This window comes from Giraffa tippelskirchi, chromosome 5 (genome assembly GCF_054371585.1).
Source record: "Giraffa tippelskirchi isolate mGirTip1 chromosome 5, T2T-mGirTip1v1.2.pri, whole genome shotgun sequence".
Taxonomy (NCBI): Eukaryota; Metazoa; Chordata; class Mammalia; order Artiodactyla; family Giraffidae; genus Giraffa; species Giraffa tippelskirchi.
In genome coordinates, this window is record NC_137279.1 from 96916126 (window position 1) to 96942008 (window position 25883).

At 41.8% G+C, this 25883-nt stretch overlaps 1 protein-coding gene across 1 annotated transcript; it reads left to right on the forward strand.

Moving 5' to 3' along the window:
• Positions 1-6838: 6838 nt before the first annotated feature.
• On the forward strand, positions 6839-13005 carry LOC145505241 (uncharacterized). Its single transcript, XM_081486998.1, has 2 exons — positions 6839-12427; positions 12519-13005. Exons 1-2 carry the CDS (start codon positions 6894-6896, stop codon positions 13003-13005), a joined length of 6021 nt encoding a protein of 2006 aa, XP_081343124.1. The 5' UTR covers positions 6839-6893.
• The last annotated feature ends 12878 nt before the right edge of the window (positions 13006-25883 follow it).

The following is a 25883-nucleotide window of genomic DNA, read 5'->3' on the forward strand; positions in this document are numbered from 1 at the left end:
TGGGTATTAGCAAACAGTTTTTGAAAGTACTTCTGCAAGTTTATGCTCCTTCTAGCAGTGTATGAAAGATCCATTTTCTCCATTTCCTCACCAATATGTGGAATTAGGATTCTTTTTCGTTTTTGTCTTTTCAGTCATTTTGATGGGGTTACCATAGCCTCACACTGTAATTTTAATTTGTATTTATCTGATGATTACTAAGGTTAAAATCTTTTTGTGCGTTTATTAGCCATTTAGATATCCTTTTATAGTTATCCTGTTCTCTATCCATTTTTTTCTTTCATTTTATTTTTGTATTGACTTATAGGAGTTTATTTTATACTCAGGAGAGATCCTTTTACTGGTTAAATGTGTTACATATATCCTCCCTCTCAGTGGCTTCCCTTCTCTCCTTTAATAGAGTTTAAAGAACATATTCCTATTTTTAATGCAGTCCAATTTGTAAATCTTTTTCTTTATGATTAATACTTTTTGAATTTTATTTAAGAGGTATTTCTCTACCTCAAGTTCTTGAATATATTCTCCTATATTGTCTTCTTTTATCTTCTTTTTCTATCTTTTACATGTAAAAACTTCCTGGGAACAAATTCATTTTTCCATGCAGGAATTCAACTAACCCAACACCATTTATTCAAAAGACTATCCTTTCCTAACAGACTTGCTCCACCATCATTATCATAAATCAAATATCCATTGTGATATAGGTCTGATTTTGGAATGTTTTCTTTCAATGATCTATTTGCTTAGCATTTCATCAACGTCAGACTGTCTTCTTCTATAATACACTTTACCGTGTGTGGTATGTTCTCAACCTTCTTCAAGGTTGTCTTGGCTAATCTTGTCCCTCCACATTTTCATATAAATTTTAGACATTATTTTATCAATCTTTATTTTTAAAAACTTCATGGATTCTGAATGGAATTTTACTGCATGTAAAAATGAATTTGGTGAGATTTGATATCTTAATATTGCCATCTTAATAACTTTCAACCCATGAACAAAGCATATTCCTCCATTTATCTAAATCTTCTTTAATCTCAATAATATTCATAACTTTCTAAGGACAGATATTTTGTATCTTTCATTAGATTTATTACTAGGAATTTATACTTTTGTAGATAGCATCATTGCTAATTTCATATTCTAAAACTTCACTGATTTGATATAAAAGTACAGTTGGTTTTATATGTTTATCTTATACCAAGTAACATTGTTAGTATTATTTATTCTAATAGTTTAGCTGCACATTTGTTTTAATTTCCCACATGTAAAAATCACATCATCCTCTGAGTAATGACAGTTTTGTTACTTCCTTTCCAATTATTCATTCTGTTTTTAATTCTTTGTCTTAACTATTGCTCTGACCAGGACCTTCAATACAGTGTTGAATAGGATATTAGTAGATATACTGAACTCATCCCCAAACTCAGATAGAAAAGCTTTCAGCATTTAACTATTAAGTATGATGTTTGCTATAGCATCTTCATAGATATAATTGATCTTTTTTATTTATAAATAAGAATTATGGTTGATTTTATCAAATGTTTTTTTACATCTCTTGAGAGGTTCATAAAAACTTCCCCCATTTGATTAAGTACTATCAGAGTACTTAATCAATCAGTTCTCAAACATTAAACCAAACTTGAGTCTTGGGATTAAAATTTAATTAGGTATGATGTATATTCTTTTTATACAACACTGGATTCAGCTTACTATTCTTTTCCTTCAGATTTTTGCATCTATATTTGCAAAAGAAATGGTCCTGAAAAGTTTGTTTCTAGTAATATCTTTGTCAAGTTATGGGTACTTAAGTTATACCAGATTCGTAAAATGTGTCTTTCCCCTTTTCCATTTCTCTGAAATAATCCATGAGATGTTAGTGTTATTTGGGACCGGCTTCCTTGATAGCTCAGTTGGTAAAGAATCCGCCTGCAATTCAGGAGACCCCAGTTCAATTCCTGGTTTGAGAAGATCCGCTGGAGAAGGGATAGTCTACCCACTCCATTATTGTTGGGCTTCCCTTACGGCTCAGCTGGTAAAGAATCCGCCCACGTTCGAGTCCTGGGTTGGGAAGATCCCCTGGAGAAGGGAAAGGCTACCGACTCCAGTATTCTGACCTGGAGAATTCCATGGACTACAGTCCATGGGGTCCCAAAGAGTCGGACACAACTGAACGACTTTCAGTTAAGTAAAATTCACAAGTATTTTCATCTAACCTGCAGTTCCCACCTTCCTTCACTGGAAATGTATTCATTTAGCATTCAATTTCTTTTAAACATAGAGAACTATTTAGGTTTTCTATTATTCTTGCTTTCATTTTGGTGTGAAGTGTTTTTCTGGAAATATATCCATTTCATTTAAATTTGCACATTTTTCACATAAAGTGTGTTTTTTTTTAATATATTACACACTTACCTTTCTACTGCCTGTAAAATCTATAGCAATGTCCCCTTTTACCTTCCTGATATTGATTAATTATGCTGTTACTCTTTTTTTGATTAATCTTTCAGAGTTTCTCATTTTTATTAGATTTTTGCAAAAATCTTGGCTTTGTTGATTCTCGACATTTGTTTTCTCTTTCATTAATATCAGTTCTTATTTTTATTGACTTCCCCGGTGGCTCAGACGGTAAAGTGTCTGCCTATAATGAGGGAGACCCGGGTTCGATCTCGGGTTTGGGAAGATCCTATGGAGAAGGAAATGGCAACCCAGTACTCTTGCCTGGAAAATCCCATGGACGGAGGGGCATGGTAGTCTACAGTCCATGGGGTCGCAAAGAGTCGGACACGATTGAGCGACTTCACTTCACTTTCATTATACTATCTTTGAGCTGACTTTGAGGGTTTTTCCAAACTTCTTGAGATGTATGCTTAAGTCATTGATTTTCCAGCCTTTTTTCCTTCTTTTTTAATATATGCATTTAAACTATGCATTTATCATTAGTCATGGAGTTAATATATCCCATAAGTTTTGCAATTTCATATTTTTCTCTTTCATTTAGCTGAACTTATTTTCTAATTTACATTGTAATTTATTCTATACACATTTCTTATTTAGAAGCTATTTATTACTTTCTAAACATTTAGAGATTCTTCTCAGTGTCTTTCCATTACTGAATTCTAGCTTCATTTCACTGTGGTAGAAAATTCTGTATGATCTCAATCCTTTAAAAATTGTTGAAATTTACTTTATAACCCAGCATATACGAAAATTTAAATGTTTCATGTTCATTTCAAAAGGATGTGTAATTTGGAGTTCGTAGATATAATGTTCAATACATGTTAGGTGATGTTTTTATTAAAGATTTTGTGGAAGCTTTTATATCCTTACAATTTGTTTGTCTACTTGTTCTATCAGTTGCTAATAGCAGTATGTAACCCACTAAGATTATACATTTGCCTATTTCTCCTCACAGTTTTATCAATTTTTGTTTTATGTATTTTGAGGCTATGTCATTAGGTATATATAAATTTAGGTTTTTTATATCTTCCTGGTGAATTTTTTATTATTATGAAATATCCCTCTAGTAATTCTTTTTGTTTAAAAGTCTACTATACAGATATTAATAAAGCAAAAAATAGCTTTCTTTTAGTTTTTGAACAGTATATATTTCCTCCTTTAACTTTCAACCATTTTTATCATATTTAATGTATGTTTCTTATAAGCAACACATAGTTGTTTTTTTGCAATCTGACAACCATTATTTTTAAATTAGATTATTTAGCCCACTTGTTAGTCAGTGGATTTGGATTATTGTTTTAAATCTACCATGTTACTATTTGTTTTCTAGTTTCCCATTTTTTTCATTTTTTTCCCCTCTTCTTGACTTTTTTGAATGAATTAAATATTTATCAGCTAATTTTCCTCATAGAAAAGAAAGTGTTAGCACTCAATCATGTCCAACTCTTTGTGACTCCATGTGCTGGGGCCCACCAGGCTCCTCTGTGGGATTCCCTAGGCAAGAATACTGGAGTGGGTTGCCATTCCCTTCTCCAAGGGATCTTTCTGACCCAGGAATCAAACATAGGTCTCCTGCATTGTAGGCAGATTCTTTACCATCTGAGGTATCAGGGAAGCCCAACTAGTTTATTAATTATACATTCTACTACTCTTTTCATGCTCACCCTAAAGATGACAGTATGTATCCTTGACTTATTAGAATATATCATAAAAAATATTTTAACCACTACCCCCAAAATTCAAGCATTATATAATACTTAAACTCCCCTTGATCCTTATGTAGTATTATCTAATATTGTTATACATTTTAATTCTTTCCATCTCATATCCTAAAGATACCATTATTGTTATTATTTTTATGCAATAAATCTCCATTTAGATTTCCCCACACATTTACTCTTTTAATTATTCTTCATTCTTTCCCACTTCTCTGTGCTTCCAACTAGGATCACATTTTAACATTTCCTTCATAGCAGATCTACTTGCTTGAAAATATCCTTACTTACACTTTTTTTTTTCATGAGTACTCTCACTTGGTATAGAATTCTAGATTAGAACTTACTTTCTTACAGAAAGATAACAAGAATATTTTCTGGCTTCTATTGTTTCTTTTGAAAATTCACCTGTCAGACTTACTGCTAGATGATCCTCTGAGGGACTATAAAGGCAAAAGAAGCTTAGGAGTGAATCTCAAGAAACATCAACATCAAGGGCCAAAAGAGGAGATGAAGAGAAAGTGGGTAGTGAGGTTGTAGGAGAAACAAGAAAATGTCAGGTCTTTTTAAAGGAGGGTGTAGCAAGCAGCATCAAATGATACTGATATGTCAAGCAAATTGTGAAATGAAAATGGATAGGTGGATTTGGTAAGGTGAAGGGAATTTTTTAGCTTCGTGAAAAGTTTTGGTGAATTTTTGAGAGAGAAAGAAAATTTGAGTTAAAAAAATAAGAAGTGAAGAAAGAAAATATGGGCATATATTTTGAGCAATTTTGCTATAAAAGAGAAAATATAAATCAGGTGGTGCCTCGAGGACTATGTGGGACAGCAGGAGAAGGTGTTCAATAAAAGACATATATGCTAAAGGGAATTATCCAGTAGAGAAAGATAAATTGATGATGCATGGAAGTGGACAACTGAAAAAGCAGTTTGAACAGTCAAGAGAAAGTCAGATCCAGTGCCAAAATAAAGAGTTAACCTATCTGTGTAACAGCAGTGAAGGTTAAGCTATATGGATACAAATGCAATAGGTTGGATGATCAGACATTGCCAAAATGAGGAAATTATGTTGTCACAGATCCAAAGTTCTCAGTAAATAAAATGAAATTCTCCAGGCAAGAATATTGGAGTGGGTAGCCATTCCCTTCTCCATGGGATATCTTCCTGACCCAGAGACTGAACCTGTGTCTCCCGCATTGCAGGCAGATTCTTTACTGTCTGAGCCACCAGAGAAGGCCCCCAAATCAACGACATATCCTCAAATAAAGGAAAATAAGAAGCTATTGGAGCTTCCCCACTGTGTATAACAAAAAGTAGGTTAAGGAATAGAGGGAGTGGCAAAGGAACACTGAGAGAGATTAAACATAATCTCTAGCCAAGGAAAAAAGTAAAGTGAGTACATAAAACATAAACAGACAGTGAGATCAAAGAATTATTGAAGTCAGAGTATAAGAGGAAGTCAGTGTGCAATTCTCAAGACTAAGATTTTGGAGATACTGTAATTACAATCACATTCAAGGTTGAATACTACCATAAATAATAAAGAATGAAAAAATCTTTAATCTTAGGTCTGTTATTCTGTAAGAAGCATGTAACTTTATTTTAATTCAATGTTTAGAATCTACCTTTTGATCTGAAATCTTATTCCTACTATATGTACTGTAATTAATGATAAAATTATATGTAATTCTACTCATTTTTTACTTTGCTTACCCTGCCTTTACTGTGCCAGGTCTTTCCTGGCCTGAAAATTAATTGTGTTTTTTATTCCACTTTTTCCTCTAATGCTTAAAAAGTTATAAATTCCACTCTGTTAGGGTTTCCAATAAACTTACCAGAATTACACGTGTAATCATATCAAAGACTGATCAACACCTATTTCTTCTTACCAAACAAGTCAAGGTTCATAAACGCTTTTGCTGTGACTAATGTGGCTATGACATACACATTGTTGTTTCCTATACTATTTTAGTTTGTCTGTTTTCATAAAATAATATAATTGTCACTTTATAATAAGCTTTATATAGTATTATTATAGGATAAATGCTTGTTTAGATTTACTGATAATGCTTGGTAGCTTCTTTGCTTCCTCGAAGAGATAAAACGACATTGCTTATATGCCATTCCTTAAGAGGCAAAAAAAAAGAGTTTTCTCTAATACTGAAAATCAAAATCATGCTATACAATGAAAAAATGCTGAAAATCTCATAAATTATTCAGGAAAAAAGAAAAACTAGGCCGACATTCACTGAGTGCTGGGTCATTTGGCAAACTGACTTACAGCAAATTGTCTCTCAACACACTAATCATTTTGAAAAGCAGCTTTTAGAAAACTGGTTTTCGGCAAATTCATATGAAGAAAATTTCCGTTAGCTGATGTTAGGGTCCTTCTATAAACTTCATACAAGAAATTGCCAGATGAGCATGACATACTTATCTACATCACACTGAGGTTTGTGACAATATATTCATCCTGCCATCAGAGTATTCATGAACAAGAAATTGGCAGTCTTAGTAATTCAACAAAAACCATACTAATTGTACTATGCAAATGATAGAATTTTTTCCTCTCTTTTTTCTCAATATTAAAGCTGCGCAAATAGGCAGAGATCTTAAAATGTGGAAATAAATTATAATCAGAGTAATAACGCAGAAAAAGAAAAGAACTGGAATAAAATTATATTTTATTTGTTTTACAGAAGTTGAGAAATACATAAAAATGGCCACTCTGCAAAGAAACACCTTTCCCAACACTGAAACAGAATCAAGCACTACACAAAGTAATGGACCCCACCATGCACAATCAGGAGACAGCTCCAGACACTTTGGGACTGGCCATGGACAAACCTCCACTGGATCTGGAAGCAGTAGACACAGGGAATCCAGTGTTAGTCACGCCAGTGACAGCGAAGGATATTCAGGAGATGCAGGAAGGCATTCTGGGACCACCCAAGGAAGGTCCGGATCCACTTCAAGGGACCAACATGGCTCTTCCCATGGCCAGTCAGGAGACACCTCTAGGCGCTCAGAGTCACGTTATGGGCACACAGACACCCATAGGAGGAGAGAATCTGTCCATGCAGACTCAGGATCTGGAACTTCCCACGGACAGGGGAGTCACCATGAACAATCAAGAGACACAGCCAGACGCTCCGGGACTGGCCACGGACAAACCTCCACGGGATCAGCAAGTAGTAGACACAGGGAATCCAGTGTTAGTCAGGCCAGTGACAGTGATGGATATTCAGGAGACGTAGGGAGGCATTCTGGGACCACCCAAGGACGGTACGGATCCACTTCAAGAAACCAATATGGCTCTTCCCATGGCCAGTCAGGAGACACCTCTAGGCACTCAGAATCACGTCATGGGCACACACACACCGATAGGCAGGGAGAATCTGTCCACGGAGACTCAAGATCCAGAACTTCCCACGGACAGGGGAGTCACCATGAACAATCAAGAGACACGGCCAGACGCTCCGGGACTGGCCACGGACAAACCTCCACTGGATCTGGAAGCAGTAGACACAGGGAATCCAGTGTTAGTCAGGCCAGTGACAGTGAAGGATATTCAGGAGATGTAGGGAGGCATGCTGGGACCACCCAAGGACGGTATGGATCCACTTCAAGAAACCAATATGGCTCTTCCCATGGCCAGTCAGGAGACACCTCTAGGCACTCAGAGTCACGTCATGGGCACACACACACCCATAGGCAGGGAGAATCTGTCCACAGAGACTCAAGATCCAGAACTTCCCACGGACAGGGGAGTCACCATGAACAATCAAGAGACACGGCCAGACGCTCCGGGACTGGCCACGGACAAACCTCCACTGGATCTGGAAGCAGTAGACACAGGGAATCCAGTGTTAGTCAGGCCAGTGACAGTGAAGGATATTCAGGAGATGCAGGGAGGCATTCTGGGACCACCCAAGGAAGGTCTGGATCCACTTCAAGGAACCAACATGGCTCTTTCCATGGCCAGTCACAAGACACCTCTAGGCACTCAGAATCACGTCATGGGCACACAGACACACGCAGGCAGAGAGAATCTGTCCATGGAGACTCAGGATCCAGAACTTCCCACGGACAGGGGAGTCGCCATGAACAATCAAGAGACAGCTCCAGGCGCTCCGGGACTGGCCATGGACAAACCTCCACTGGATCTGGAAGCAGTAGACACAGGGAATCCAGTGTTAGTCAGGCCAGTGACAGCGAAGGATATTCAGGAGATGCAGGGAGGCATTCTGGGACCACCCAAGGAAGGTCCGGATCCACTTCAAGGAACCAATATGGCTCTTCCTATGGCCAGTCAGGAGATACCTCTAGGTGCTCAGAATCACGTCATGGGCACACACACACCCATAGGCAGGGAGAATCTGTCCACGGAGACTCAAGATCCAGAACTTCCCATGGACAGAGGAGTCACCATGAACAATCAAGAGACACGGCCAGACACTACGGGACTGGCCACGGACAAACCTCCACTGGATCTGGAAGCAGTAGACACAGGGAATCCAGTGTTAGTCAGGCCAGGGACAGCGAAGCATATTCAGGAGATGCAGGGAGGCATTCTGGGACCACCCAAGGACGGTACGGATCCACTTCAAGAAACCAATATGGCTCTTCCCATGGCCAGTCGGGAGACACCTCTAGGCACTCAGAATCACGTCATGGGCACACACACACCCATAGGCAGGGAGAATCTGTCCACGGAGACTCAAGATCCAGAACTTCCCACGGACAGGGGAGTCACCATGAACAATCAAGAGACAGCTCCAGACGCTCTGGGACTGGCCATGGACAAACCTCCACTGGATCTGGAAGCAGTAGACACAGGGAATCCAGTGTTAGTCAGGCCAGGGACAGCGAAGCTTATTCAGGAGATGCAGGGAGGCATTCTGGGACCACCCAAGGACGGTACGGATCCACTTCAAGAAACCAATATGGCTCTTCCCATGGCCAGTCGGGAGACACCTCTAGGCACTCAGAATCACGTCATGGGCACACACACACCCATAGGCAGGGAGAATCTGTCCACGGGGACTCAAGATCCAGAACTTCCCACGGACAGGGGAGTCACCATGAACAATCAAGAGACACGGCCAGACGCTCCGGGACTGGCCACGGACAAACCTCCACTGGATCTGGAAGCAGTAGACACAGGGAATCCAGTGTTAGTCAGGCCAGTGACAGTGAAGGATATTCAGGAGATGTAGGGAGGCATGCTGGGACCACCCAAGGACGGTACGGAACCACTTCAAGAAACCAATATGGCTCTTCCCATGGCCAGTCAGGAGACACCTCTAGGCACTCAGAGTCACGTCATGGGCACACAGACATCCATAGGCAGGGAGAATCTGTCCACGGAGACTCAAGATCCAGAACTTCCCACGGACAGGGGAGTCACCATGAACAATCAAGAGACAGCTCCAGACGCTCCGGGACTGGCCATGGACAAACCTCCACTGGATCTGGAAGCAGTAGACACAGGGAATCCAGTGTTAGTCACGCCAGTGACAGCGAAGGATATTCAGGAGATGCAGGAAGGCATTCTGGGACCACCCAAGGAAGGTCCGGATCCACTTCAAGGAACCAACATGGCTCTTCCCATGGCCAGTCAGGAGACACCTCTAGGCGCTCAGAGTCACGTTATGGGCACACAGACACCCATAGGAGGAGAGAATCTGTCCATGCAGACTCAGGATCTGGAACTTCCCACGGACAGGGGAGTCACCATGAACAATCAAGAGACACAGCCAGACGCTCCGGGACTGGCCACGGACAAACCTCCACGGGATCAGCAAGTAGTAGATACAGGGAATCCAGTGTTAGTCAGGCCAGTGACAGTGATGGATATTCAGGAGACGTAGGGAGGCATTCTGGGACCACCCAAGGACGGTACGGATCCACTTCAAGAAACCAATATGGCTCTTCCCATGGCCAGTCAGGAGACACCTCTAGGCACTCAGAATCACGTCATGGGCACACACACACCGATAGGCAGGGAGAATCTGTCCACGGAGACTCAAGATCCAGAACTTCCCACGGACAGGGGAGTCACCATGAACAATCAAGAGACACGGCCAGACGCTCCGGGACTGGCCATGGACAAACCTCCACTGGATCTGGAAGCAGTAGACACAGGGAATCCAGTGTTAGTCAGGCCAGTGACAGTGAAGGATATTCAGGAGATGTAGGGAGGCATGCTGGGACCACCCAAGGACGGTATGGATCCACTTCAAGAAACCAATATGGCTCTTCCCATGGCCAGTCAGGAGACACCTCTAGGCACTCAGAGTCACGTCATGGGCACACACACACCCATAGGCAGGGAGAATCTGTCCACAGAGACTCAAGATCCAGAACTTCCCACGGACAGGGGAGTCACCATGAACAATCAAGAGACACGGCCAGACGCTCCGGGACTGGCCACGGACAAACCTCCACTGGATCTGGAAGCAGTAGACACAGGGAATCCAGTGTTAGTCAGGCCAGTGACAGTGAAGGATATTCAGGAGATGCAGGGAGGCATTCTGGGACCACCCAAGGAAGGTCTGGATCCACTTCAAGGAACCAACATGGCTCTTTCCATGGCCAGTCACAAGACACCTCTAGGCACTCAGACTCACGTCATGGGCACACAGACACACGCAGGCAGAGAGAATCTGTCCATGGAGACTTAGGATCCAGAACTTCCCACGGACAGGGGAGTCGCCATGAACAATCAAGAGACAGCTCCAGGCGCTCCGGGACTGGCCATGGACAAACCTCCACTGGATCTGGAAGCAGTAGACACAGGGAATCCAGTGTTAGTCAGGCCAGTGACAGCGAAGGATATTCAGGAGATGCAGGGAGGCATTCTGGGACCACCCAAGGAAGGTCCGGATCCACTTCAAGGAACCAATATGGCTCTTCCTATGGCCAGTCAGGAGATACCTCTAGGTGCTCAGAATCACGTCATGGGCACACACACACCCATAGGCAGGGAGAATCTGTCCACGGAGACTCAAGATCCAGAACTTCCCATGGACAGAGGAGTCACCATGAACAATCAAGAGACACGGCCAGACACTACGGGACTGGCCACGGACAAACCTCCACTGGATCTGGAAGCAGTAGACACAGGGAATCCAGTGTTAGTCAGGCCAGGGACAGCGAAGCATATTCAGGAGATGCAGGGAGGCATTCTGGGACCACCCAAGGACGGTACGGATCCACTTCAAGAAACCAATATGGCTCTTCCCATGGCCAGTCAGGAGACACCTCTAGGCACTCAGAGTCACGTCATGGGCACACAGACATCCATAGGCAGGGAGAATCTGTCCACGGAGACTCAAGATCCAGAACTTCCCACGGACAGGGGAGTCACCATGAACAATCAAGAGACAGCTCCAGACGCTCTGGGACTGGCCATGGACAAACCTCCACTGGATCTGGAAGCAGTAGACACAGGGAATCCAGTGTTAGTCAGGCCAGGGACAGCGAAGCTTATTCAGGAGATGCAGGGAGGCATTCTGGGACCACCCAAGGACGGTACGGATCCACTTCAAGAAACCAATATGGCTCTTCCCATGGCCAGTCGGGAGACACCTCTAGGCACTCAGAATCACGTCATGGGCACACACACACCCATAGGCAGGGAGAATCTGTCCACGGAGACTCAAGATCCAGAACTTCCCACGGACAGGGGAGTCACCATGAACAATCAAGAGACACGGCCAGACGCTCCGGGACTGGCCACGGACAAACCTCCACTGGATCTGGAAGCAGTAGACACAGGGAATCCAGTGTTAGTCAGGCCAGTGACAGTGAAGGATATTCAGGAGATGTAGGGAGGCATGCTGGGACCACCCAAGGACGGTACGGAACCACTTCAAGAAACCAATATGGCTCTTCCCATGGCCAGTCAGGAGACACCTCTAGGCACTCAGAGTCACGTCATGGGCACACAGACATCCATAGGCAGGGAGAATCTGTCCACGGAGACTCAAGATCCAGAACTTCCCACGGACAGGGGAGTCACCATGAACAATCAAGAGACAGCTCCAGACGCTCCGGGACTGGCCATGGACAAACCTCCACTGGATCTGGAAGCAGTAGACACAGGGAATCCAGTGTTAGTCAGGCCAGTGACAGTGAAGGATATTCAGGAGATGCAGGGAGGCATTCTGGGACCACCCAAGGAAGGTCTGGATCCACTTCAAGGAACCAACATGGCTCTTTCCATGGCCAGTCACAAGATACCTCTAGGCACTCAGACTCACGTCATGGGCACACAGACACACGTAGGCAGAGAGAATCTGTCCATGGAGACTCAGGATCCAGAACTTCCCACGGACAGGGGAGTCGCCATGAACCATCAAGAGACAGCTCCAGGCGCTCCGGGACTGGCCATGGACAAACCTCCACTGGATCTGGAAGCAGTAGACACAGGGAATCCAGTGTTAGTCAGGCCAGTGACAGCGAAGGATATTCAGGAGATGCAGGGAGGCATTCTGGGACCACCCAAGGAAGGTCCGGATCCACTTCAAGGAACCAACATGGCTCTTCCCATGGCCAGTCAGGAGACACCTCTAGGCGCTCAGAGTCACGTCATGGGCACACACACACCCATAGGCAGGGAGAATCTGTCCATGGAGCCTCAAGATCTAGAACTTCCCACGGACAGGGGAGTCACCATGAACAATCAAGAGACAGCTCCAGATGCTCCGGGACTGGCTATGGACAAACCTCGACTGGATCTGGAAGCAGTAGACATAGGGAATCCAGTGTTAGTCAGGCCAGTGACAGCGAAGCATATTCAGGAGATGCAGGGAGGCATTCTGTGACCACCCAAGGAAGGTCTGGATCCACTTTAAGGAACCAACATGGCTCTTCCCATGGCCAGTCAGGAGACACCTCTAGGCACTCAGAGTCACGTCATGGGCACACACACACCCATAGGCAGGGAGAATCTGTCCACGGAGACTCAAGATCCAGAACTTCCCAAGGACAGGGGAGTCACCATGAACAATCAAGAGACAGCTCCAGGCGCTCCGGGACTGGCCATGGACAAACCTCCACTGGATCTGGAAGCAGTAGACACAGGGAATCCAGTGTTAGTCAGGCCAGTGACAGCGAAGCATATTCAGGAGATGCAGGGAGGCATTCTGGGACCACCCAAGGAAGGTCTGGATCCACTTCAAGGAACCAACATGGCTCTTCCCATGGCCAGTCAGGAGACACCTCTAGGCACTCAGAGTCACGTCATGGGCACACACACACCCATAGGCAGGGAGAATCTGTCCACGGAGACTCAAGATCCAGAACTTCCCACGGACAGGGGAGTCACCATGAACAATCAAGAGACAGCTCCAGGCGCTCCGGGACTGGCCATGGACAAACCTCCACTGGATCTGGAAGCAGTAGACACTGGGAATCCAGTGTTAGTCAGGCCAGTGACAGCGAAGGATATTCAGGAGATGCAGGGAGGCATTCTGGGACCACCCAAGGAAGGTCTGGATCCACTTCAAGGAACCAACATGGCTCTTTCCATGGCCAGTCAGGAGATACCTCTAGGCGCTCAGAATCACGTCATGGGCACACACACACCCATAGGCAGGGAGAATCTGTCCACGGAGACTCAGGATCCAGAACTTCCCACGGACAGGGGAGTCACCATGAACAATCAAGAGACACGGCCAGACGCTCCAGGACTGGCCATGGAGAAACCTCCACTGGATCTGGAAGCAGTAGAAACAGGGAATCCAGTGTTAGTCAGGCCAGTGACAGCAAAGGATATTCAGGAGACGTAGGAAGGCATCCTTTGACCACCCAAGGAAGATCCGGATCCACTTCAAGGAACCAATATGGCTCTTCCCATGGCCAGTCAGGAGACACCTCTAGGCGCTCAGAGTCATGTCATGGGCAGACAGACACACATCGGCAGAGAGAATCTGTCCATGGAGACAGGTCCCAGCACTTTCCCGGAACAAGTGGGCCACTATGAGCAATCAGGAAGTCCTTATTAGCCTGGTTGTTTCATTTTGTTTTTTGGAATGGTTGAATATGATAATCAGAAACTGGTTTTGGATAAATCTATATCATAGATGCTCTAATTTCAAAAGTGAATATTTAAGGTTTGGCATTCAAGTAAGCATTTTTCTCTTGAGAGCTTAAATTTCAGAATCTCTCCAGATTGGTTCTTCAATATATTCAATAATATCAAACGAAATAATATAAAGTCACCTTCCATTTATCAAAGCTGCTTCATATTATAATGGGTTTGCACACCTGCTTCTATTATCCTATTAGAACTCTGTATTATTCTGCATTCATTAATCACCTTGGGCATATAGAATCCAGTAAAATGATCTACATGAAAACTGAAAATAAACAATTGATCGTATATCATAGTATGTCTCTTCCATGCTTATTTCTCATATACCCTAAAAGACTTATTTCCCCATGGTAAGAATAACACCTTTTTCCTCTTTCACTGAAAACTGTATTTGCAAATGGCAGATGTACATCATACCCAAAATAAATAAATAAATAAGGAATACAAGGAAGAAGTAATTTAATCAAATGCTGTATTTTTCTCCAACATAGTCATTGTTCCATGTATTCATCATCAGGATGAATAAAACAAGCTCAGTTCTTCTAATTAGACTCAAACAATATTATGTCTATGCTTGCGCTCCATAAGCAACACAAAAGGGGCACTACCCATAGTGAGTATCCTTCTTCCTTGTTTGAGGTGCTGTCCCCAAATACTCCTACAAAGCTACAAAGTTGGCAGCACCAAACATGCAGGTCTCATGGATTTGCCACAGACACAGATATGGAAAAAATGCTTCTTTCCATTTTTGTGACACATTTGCCACTTTAGTCTCAAAAGCAATTAATTGAGCTCCCACTTGAGGCCCTTCTCTAGAGGAGTCAGGACTAACTAACATTCTGAATAATTCAAATTATAACAAAGGAAACAGTGCTGACCTAGCCTCACTAAGGGGGAGGTCGATAGAAGGACAGTGATGGGTATTACAACAGAGATAGCCAGATACATATACCCTAGAGCTAAATTCTCATCCTTTTCTTAAGATGCCATAAACAACTGAAATTGCTTTCTTTCATATTTCTATCCCCTCGAGGACAGAATTACCAGAAATTTCTCTTTGATAGCTGACAGAAAATCATCTACTTCAAAAGGTGCAAACAAGATTCACTGGGAATGTTCTAGTCTTCAGTATTTCTCTACGCTCTCCTTCTCTTGTGGAATTTATCTTTGACGTTGTTCCTTAACTCAGTCAACCAACTCTTTCACATGTGAATCAAAATTCTTCTTACCAAATAACTAAATGTCTGTAAGTTTTTCTTTGACCAGGACAATTTTACAGGGCAGACTCCATCTTCCCTTACCTGCAGGAAAACTCTCTCCAAAGCACATCAATCCAAGGGAGAGATAAAATGAGAATCCGAACCAGTTTAGTGGTCATGGACTATCTGAACAATAAGGTCAACAGAATTTGTTTACTGATCAAATCTAGAGATAAAGAAGAGGAGGAAATCTAGGATTATTTAGAGGATTGTTACTTGGGCAACTGAATGAAGAATGAGGCCATTCAATGAGGTAAGGAGTAAGATTAGAGATGGAAAAACACTAAGATGAGTTTTGAACATCGTGAGCTTGAGAATCCCAAGAGAGACTCTAGTGGAGCTTTCTTGTGAGCAAATGGATATAAATATCTCTATTTCAAACAAAAGATCAGACCTCAGCCATCCATATATAGGTAGTTTACTAAACTGGTTTAAAGTTCTGAAGCCAGATGCTATCTAGGCAGAGTCAGAGATTTACCATTAATTTGTTGTGTACCTTAGGCAACTTACTCAGGATCTCGATTCTTCATCTAAAGAGTGCAAATAGAGACAGTACATACCTACCTTATCATTGTTGTGAAGATTGTGTCAATAAATGAAATGTTGCCTAGAACATAACAAGCATTCAGTAAATGTTTACAGTTACAGATGGAGCTACAGGTATGATTGAATGAGAGGGTACAAAGTGAAAACCAAGAATAGAATATTGAGAAAACCCACTATTAAAAGTTCAGCCCACAGTCACATAACAACTAGGTGGTGGAAATAAGATTTGAAACCGAATTTTGTCTTCCAAGTCCAAGAAGAATTTTGCCTTTTTACTGAAAAGGAGACAAGTTTTATCAAAGTTTCAATAGTTCAACTGCCAAGAATGGTCAAGTAAAATGAGGAATGAAATATGTCCACTGATTTGATAAACTGACATCTGAGACTTGAAAACAGCTATTTCTGTGGAGAGGTGACGATATATAAACTTTGTTGGGAAACTTAGGAATGAATGGTTTTGGGAGAGTTGGACATAATAAAGGAAGTTCAGAGTAGTGAACTAGCCTCATTACTTCTGTGAGAAAGTCAAAAATTAATTTCTAACCAAATCCCTTAGGGTTTTCCCATTCCTAAGTGCCCTGGAATACATGGATTCTGGGCTGAGAGCTGGAAAAGCAGTCAGCATAATTTTTTTTAGAATTAAGCAGAAACAAGATCATGTAGCATGTTGGAAGTCACAGTAAAGACAATGGATTTTTATATGTGGTTAAAAAAATAAACAACATGAAATTTATCATCTCATCAATTTTTAAGTATACAATTCAGTGATGATGTAAAGAGCCAAATGATGTAAAGAGCCAAAAAGTCTCTTCCTCTTACCAGATCTCTTATGTGTTCCTTTGTTCTGAGAGACTTGCTGGGATTAAATACCAAGAGGGAATCAGAGCGGGATAAGGAGGAAGAAAACTAAAACAAGCTTCTAGGACTAACCACTCTTTCAGGTCTTAAACTAAAGGACTACAATAAATTCAAGAAATTCTCCTTGATCACAGAGTTCATCTGGGTGAGAGAGGTGTGGAGTTGAACCTTGGGAAACATGCATTCCTCTTATATGTACCCTTGGGTAGCTATCTCCCTGGAAAAGAGTTCATAAGCTGTCACCTGTGTGAGGAGAGTAGATTTTCACATTAAATTCTTTATGAAGAATTCTCAAAAGAAAGGCAATTAGAGTAAGAAAAGAACTATTAATATCTTTGCAGAGAGAAACTGCATGCTCCCTGTTGTTGTTCGGTCACTCAGTCATGTCCGACTCTTTACAACCCCAGGGACTGCAGCACACCAGGCTTCCCTGTCCTTCAGTAATTCCCAGAGTTTGCTCAAACTCATGTTCATTGAGTTGGTGATGCTATCCAACCATCTCATCCTCTGTCATCCCCTTCTCCTCTTGCCTTTATCTTTCCCAAAATCAGGGTCTTTTCCAATGAGTCAGTTCTTCACATCATGTGGCCAAAGTATTGAAGCTTCAGCTTCAACATCAGTCCTTCCAATGAACATTCAGGATTGATTTCCTTTAGGATTGACTGGTTTGATTTCCTTGCAGTCCAAGGGATTCTCAAGAGTATTCTCCAACACCACAGTTCAAAAGTATCAATTCTTCAATGCTCAGCCTTCTTTATGGTCCAACTCTCATGACTCCTGGAAAGACCATAGCTTCGACTATATGGACCTTTGTCGGCAAAGTAATGTTTCTGCTTTTTAATACACTGTCTAAGTTGTCATAGTGTTACAAATTCTTTGTCACTCTTGGCATCAAGAAGTAGAGTCTATGCCCACTCCCCTTTAATCTCTCCCATGTCCTGTGACTGACTGGGCCAACAGAGTTAAAATGGAAGTGATCTATGTCATTTTCAGGCCTAGTCTTCAAGGACTGGCAGTTTCTACTCTGGCCCTAAGAGATTGAACATGTAAACAAACAATGGCCAGACCATGCATAAAAACTGAACTCTGATCCACACCTGCAGAAACCAGCCCAGGAAACCAACCCCTTACCTACAATAAACCCTGGGAAACCACAGGAAAATGTGACAGCATTTCATTACTGAGGGAGGCTGATAAAGCAATTTAAATGTTAATGGAGAAACTGATGGAGAAACTACCACAAGCATTGCTTGAAGAATCTATGGTTTCAACGTAGAAATGCATCATTGGTGACACAAGACCATACTTTAAGGACTTCTGAAGCTATCTCAGTGATTACTCTGGTCTTACAGAGATTCACAGCTCAGGATACTTATTTACATTATTGTTATTATCTCTTACTTCTTGAATACCCTCCCTCAATAGATGGGAAAACAGTGGAAACAGTGTCAGACTTTATTTTTTTGGGCTCCAAAATCACTGCTGATGGTGATTGCAGCCATGAAATTCAGTTCAGTCGCTCAGTCGTGTCCGACTCTTTGCGACCCCATGAATTGCAGCACACCAGGCTTCTCTGTCCATCACCAACTCCCGGAGTCCACCCAAATCCATGTCCATCGAGTCGGTTATGCCATCCAACCATCTCATCCTCTGTCATCCCCTTCTCCTTCCGCCCCCAAACCTACCCAGCATTAGGGTCTTTTCCAATGAGTCAACCCTTCGCATGAGGTGGCCAAAGTATTGGAGCTTCAGCTTCAACATCAGACCTTCCAATGAACACCCAGGATTGATCTCTTTTAGGATGGATTGATTTGATCTCCTTGCAGTCCAAGGGACTCTCAAGAGTCTTCTCCAACACCACAGTTCAAAAGCATCAATTCTGCAGCGCTCAGCTTTCTTCACCGTCCAACTCTCACATCCATACATGACCACTGGAAAAACCATAGCCTTGACTAGACGGACTTTTGTTGGCAAAGTAATGTCTCTGCTTTTAAATATGCTATCTAGGTTGGCCATAACCTTCCTTCCAAGGAGTAAGCGTCTTTTAATTTCATGGCTGCAATCACCATCAGCAGTGATTTTGGAGCCCCCAAAAATAAAGTCTGACACTGTTTCCACTGTTTCCCCATCTATTTGCCATGAAGTGATGGGACCAGATGCCATGATCTTAGTTTTCTGAATACTGAGCTTTAAGCCAACTTTTTCTCTCTCCTCTTTCACCTTCATCAAGAGGCTCTTTAGTTCTTCTTCACTTTCTGCCATAAGGGTGGTGTCATCCGCATATCTGAGGTTATTGATATTTCTCCCGGCAATCTTGATTCCAGCTTGTGTTTCTTCCAGCCCAGCGTTTCTCATGATGTACTAAGATGCTTACTCCTTGGAAGGAAGGTTATGGCCAACCTAGATAGCATATTTAAAAGCAGAGACATTACTTTGCCAACAAAGGTCCGTCTAGTCAAGGCTATGGTTTTTCCAGTGGTCATGTATGGATGTGAGAGTTGGACGGTGAAGAAACCTGAGTGCCGAAGAATTGATGCTTTGAACTGTGGTGTTGGAGAAGACTCTTGAGAGTCCCTTGGACTGCAAGGAGATCCAACCAGTCCATCCTAAAGGAGATCAGTCCTGGTTGTTCATTGGAAGGACTGATGTTGAAGCTGAAACTCCAATACTTTGGCCACCTCATACAAAGAGTTGACTCATTGGAAAAGACCCTAATGCTGGGAAGGATTGGGGGCAGGAGGAGAAGGGGACGACAGAGGATGAGATGGTTGGATGGCATCACCAACTCGATGGACATGGGTTTGGGTAAACTCCGGGAGTTAGTGATGGACAGGGAGGCCTGGCGTGCTGCGATTCATGGGGTCACAAAGAGTTGGACACGACTGAGCAACTGAACTGAACTGAAGCTACCAATAGGTGAGAAATTACAAATAATACGCTGGTAACTCTAACCCTCTGCTCCACAAACAAGTCCCTGAGCACACTATAGTGTTTAGTTCTAGCTGTTGCTTCTTGACCCACATACAGGTTTCTCAGGAGACATGACTCCTGTAAGGTAAGGTAGTCTGGTATTCCTGTCTCTTGAAGAATTTTCCACAGTTTGTTGTGATCCACACAGTCAAAGGCTTTAGCTTAGTCACTGTAGCAGAAGTAGATGTGTTTCTGGAATTCCCTTGCTTTCTCTATGAGCCAATGAATGTTGGCAATTTAATCTCTGGTTCCTCTGACTTTTTTATATCCAGTTTCTACATCCAGAAGTTCACGGTTCATGTACTGTTGAAGCCTAGCTTGAAAGATTTTGAGCATTACCTTCCCAGCATTTGAAATGAGCGCAATTGTATGATAGTTTGAACATTCTTTGGCATTGCCCTTCCTTGGGATTGGGATGAAAACTGACTTTTTCCAGTCTGTGGCCACTGCTGAGTTTTCCAAATTTGCTGACATACTGACTGCAGCACTTTAACTGCACCATCTTCTAGGATTTGAAATAGCTCAGCTGGAATTCCATCACTTTCACTAGCTTTGTTCATAGTAATGCTTCCTAAGGTCCACTTAACTTCACATTCTAGGATATCTGGTTCTAGGTGAGTGACCACACCATCGTGGTTATCGGCATTATTAAGACCTTTTTTGTATAGTTCTTCTGTGTATTCTTGTCACCTCTTCTTAATCTCTCCTACTTCTGTTGGGTCCTTAATGTTTCTGTCCTTTATCTTGCCCATCCTTACATGAAATGTTCCCTTAATATCTCCAATTTTCTTGAAGAGATCTCTAGTCTTTCCCATTCTATTTTTCCCTTCAACTTATTTGTATTTTTCCTTTGAGAAGGCCCTCTTATCTCTCCTTGGTATTCTCTGGAACTCTGCATTCAGTTGGGGATATCTTTCCCTTTCTCCCTTGCCTTTCATTTCTCTTCTTTCCTCAGCTATTTGTAAAGCCTCCTCAGACAACCACTTTGCCTTCTTGCATTTCTTTTCTTTGGGATGGTTTTGGTCACCGCCTCCTGTACAGTGTTACAAATCTCCATCCATAGTTCTTCAGGCGCTCTGTATATCAGATCTAATCCCTTGAATCTATTTGTCACTTCCACTGTATAATCATAAGGGATTTCATTTAGGTCATACCTGAGTGGCCTAGTGGCTTTACTTATTTTCTTTAATTTAAGCCTGAATTTTGCAAAAAGGAGCTCATGAACTGAGCCACAGTCAGCTCCAGGTCTTGTTTTTGCTGATTACATAGGGCTTCTCCATCTTCAGCTGCAAAAATTATAATCAATCTGATTTTAGTATTGGCCACCTGGTGATGTTCATATGTAGAGCTGTCTCTTGTGTTGTTGGAAACAGACATTTGTTTTGACCAGTGTGTTCTCTCAGCAAAACTGTTAGCCTTTGCCCTGCTTCATTTTGCATTCCAAGACCAAATTTGCCTATTACTCCAGGTATCTCCTGACTTCCTACTTTTGCATTCCAATCCCGTATGATGAAGAGGACATTTTTTTTGTTGTTAGTTCTAGAAGGTTTTGTAGGTCTTGTAGGTCTTCATAGAACCAGTCAACTTCAGCTTCTCCAGCATTAGTCATTGAGCCACAGACTTGGATTACTGTGATGTTGAATGGTTTGCCTTGGAAATGAACCAAGAATGATCTTGATTCTGCTGTTTTTGAGATTGCACCTAAGCACTACATTTCAGACTCTTGTTGATTGTGAGGGCTACTTCATTTCTTCTAAGTGATTCTTGGCCCACAGTAGTTGCCTATTATCATGAGATTCTGTACAGAGAGGAAACTGAGGAGAGAAATGTACCTTTTCTGAGTCACTCAGTACTCTCTTTGCAAAGCCTCACTGTACAGCTATAAGACAAGGGAGGCCAAAAGAGGGTCTGCCTCATTGATAGACTCTACTGTCTTCAGAGAGCTTTATCTAAATAACATACAACTCTAACTGTGGACCAGATGAGTCAAACTGCCTCCTGTACTGTTCAATCTAAAGATGGAGGAAACTCCTATGTCCTCCTACAGCCTTTGGGATGTATAAAAACTTAGACAAGTCTTCAGTGAAATAGAAGCTGATCTCAGGAGACAAACCCTGTGATTCCCTATTATCTAGACAAATGGTGGCAAAATTCTAGTTCAATAATTCATCTGATTATAATTCAATGACTCCATTTATTCAGGTAACATTTACTGACTATCAAACAGGTACTCTATATATGCTAGAGATACAAAGATGAATCAGCTCTTAAGATACAAAAATCAATAAACTACAAAGATTACTTATCACATGAGACAATTTCATAAAATGCCAACTATAATTTAGTATATTACATACTAGACGTAGAACAATGTGCTAAGCATGCAAAGGACACAGTGTGAACAATGTGCTAAGGAAGGACACTCTACATGGATGAATATATTCATTTGTTCATAAGTGCCTACTCTGAGCCAGGCTCTGTTCCAGGTTCTAAGTTTACTGCAGATAGCAAGACAGACAAAATCATCCCCTCAAAGAGCTCACATATTCTTTTTTTAATTAATTAATTAATTTATTTGACTGTGTCAGGTCTTAGTTGCAGTATGCAGGCTCTCTAGTTGTGATGCATGGGCTTAGTTGCCCCATGGCATGTGGGATTTTAGTTCCCTGACTAGGCATCAAACCTGTGTCCCCTGTATTGCAAGGTGGATCCTTAACCACTGGACCACCAGGAAAGTTCCAGGAGCTTATACATTCTATAACGGGAAGAGAGACACCACACAACTTTTAAATAATATATCAACCTGCTTGACTTCAGGCTATACTACAAAGCTACAGTCATCAAGACAGTATGGTACTGGCACAAAGACAAAAATATAGATCAGTGGAACAAAATAGAAAGCCCAGAGGTAAATCCACGCACCTATGGACACCTTATCTTTGACAAAGGAGGCAAGAATATACAATGGAGAAAAGACAATCTCTTTGACAAGTGGTGCTAGGAAAACTGGTCAACCACTTGTAAAAGAATGAAACTAGAACATTTTCTAACACCATACACAAAAGAAAACTCAAAATGGATTAAAGATCTAAGTGTAAGACCAGAAACTACAAAACTCCTAGAGGAAAACATAGGCAAAACACTCTCCAACATAAATCACAGCAGGATCCTCTATGACCCACCTCCCAGAGTAATGGAAATAAAAGCAAAAATAAACAAATGGGACTGAATTAAACTTAAAAGCTTTTGCACAACAACGGAAACTATAAGCAAGGTGAAAAGACAGCCTTCAGAATGGGAGAAAATAATAGCAAATGAAGCAACAGACAAAGAATTAATCTCAAAAATATACAAGCAACTCCTGCAGCTCAATTCCAGAAAAATAAATGACCCAATCAAAAAATGGGCCAAAGAATTAAACAGACATTTCTCCAAAGAAGACATACAGGTGGCTAACAAACACATGAAAAAATGCTCAACATCACTCATTATCAGAAAAATCAAAACCACAATGAGATACCATTTCATGCCGGTCAGAATGGCTGCTATCCAAAAGTCTACAAACAATAAATGCTGGAGAGGGTGTGGAGAAAAGGGAACCCTCTTACACTGTTGGTGGGATGCAAACTAGTACAGCCACTATGGAGAACAGTGTGGAGATTCCTTAAAAAACTGGGGATAGAACTGCCAAATGACCCAGCAATCCCACTGCTGGGCATACACACCGAGGAAACCAGAATTGAAAGCGACATGTGTACCACAATGTTCATCGCAGCACTGTTTATAACAGCCAGGGCATGGAAGCAACCTAGCTGTCCATCAGCAGACGAATGGATAAGGAAGCTGTGGTACATATACACAATGGAATATTACTCAACCATTAAAAAGAATACATTCGAATCAGTTCTAATGAGGTGGATGAAAATGGAGCCTATTATACAGAGTGAAGTAAGCCAGAAAGAAAAACACCAATACAGTATACTAATGCATATATATGGAATTTAGAAAGATGGTAACGATAACCCTATATGCAAGACAGGAAAAGAGACACAGATGTATAGAACAGTCTTTTGGACTCTGTGGGAGAAGGCAAGGGTGAGATGATTTGAGAGAATAGCACTGAAACACGTATATTATCATATGTGAAACAGATCGTCAGTCCAGGTACACTGGGATGACCCAGAGGGATGGGATGGGGAGGGGGGTGGGAGGGGGATTCAGGATGGGGACACATGTAAACCCATGGCTGATTCATGTCAATGTATGGCAAAACCACTACAATATTGTAAAGTGATTAGCCTCCAATTAAAATAAATTAAAAAATAAAAATAAATAAATAATGTAAAGAAAGTAAATATGTAAGAATATCTAGGCAGGAAGGAGAGTTACTCTGAGGGGGCATCAGTTGAGCAGAGACCAGAATTACAAACAGAAGTCAGCTATGCATAAAACAAAGAATCAGTAACTAGGTTAGAAAACAAGGTCTTTGGGAAGGTATAGGCTGAACAGACACAATACCCTGAGCTGAAAAACTCAGTATGTCTTCAACCTGATGAAAAAAAAAAGGAGGGAATAGAGGTACAAAACGAGATCAGAAAAGCAAATGGGGATCCAATCACAAAGAGTAGTAGTAAGTTACCTACTATTCTAAATATTATGGAAAGCCCTTGGAGAGCTGTAAGTAGGGCAGTAACACCCTGATTTACATTTTTTTTTAAACTTTAAGCTGACTGCTGTATAGAGTAGATTGTGGGATGAAGCAAGAAGAAAGAGGGAGACTAACTGCAGTTATATAGCTGGGATGCTGGTGGCATTGGCTAGGTTGGTAGCACTGAAAATGGAAAAAAGATGAATGGAAGATATTTTGAAAAGAAAGTCAATATGACTTGTTAATGGATTATGTACTGAACATGAGGAAATGAGGAATGAAGAATGACCAAGTTGATAGATGATGGTGCCTTTTATGGTTCCATTTATATTGGTCATGTTAGGTTTGAATACCTACACACATCCTGAAATACAAAAAGGCAGCTGAATAACACCCATGTCCCAGTGTTCATTTTTACTGCTTGATATCTTAGCATTTAGCACAATTGACCTCGTCCTCCTTATTCCTCTTGGTTCCCACAATACCATATTCTCATGGAGTCCTCCTCCTTCAGTGGCCATTACTTCTGGTCTGCTTAGCTGACTCTGCTTGATCTAATGTTGAAGAATTCTATCCTTTACTTTTTTTCCATATATCTCTACACATCAACTAGGTAGTCACAACCCAGTCCTGTGGCATGCCATCAGTGTCAGTGGGTACAGCTAGATTCAGCCCAATCTAGATTCAGCTAGACTCAACCAAACTCTAACCATGGCCAAAGAAGGAACAACTTTAGATAGTCAAGATCTCAACAGGCCAAAATAACTAGTTCTGGATTAGCTGGTTCTATGCAAGAAAATCTGGGTCAGCGATAAGAGGACATGTATCCAACCATGGACAATCAGGAAAGTTCCAGACATTCAGGATCATCTCATAGCCAATCATTACCTACAGACTCCTGAGTCAGCACAAGTAGACAATGGTGCTCAGGTATAGCCAACCTAGTTATAGTGAAAGACAATCAGAAAACTCAGATACAGTCAGCATCAAGCCATGAATAATCTGGATATAGTCATAAATAATCAAAATCTGACAAATTAAGAAACAAGACTCTAGCCACAGACAATCACAAGATAGTGCAAGATCCTCAAGACAAACATTTGCCCATGGACAGTATGGACCTACATATGGTGAATCTGGGCCCAATATAAGAAGACATGGATTCAGCAACAGTCAGTTTAAGAGAGTAGATACTTCTGGATACTTCTCACAGACAGTCCTCAACCTCTGCAATCTAGATTCAGTACAAACAAACAGTAGAGATCTAATTTTACTCAGTCCAGTGATAATGAAGGACAATAAAGAGACTGGATAGACTATTCCCAA

What these genes read in the sequence shown, in the direction of transcription:
- LOC145505241 (XM_081486998.1), top strand. Translation starts at nt 6,894, where the DNA reads ATGGCCACTCTGCAAAGAAACACCTTTCCCAACACTGAAACAGAATCA. An exon ending in CAGTCACAAGATACCTCTAG is followed by an intron (nt 12,428 to 12,518) that starts GCACTCAGACTC and finishes TCCCACGGACAG; the next exon opens with GGGAGTCGCCATGAACCATC.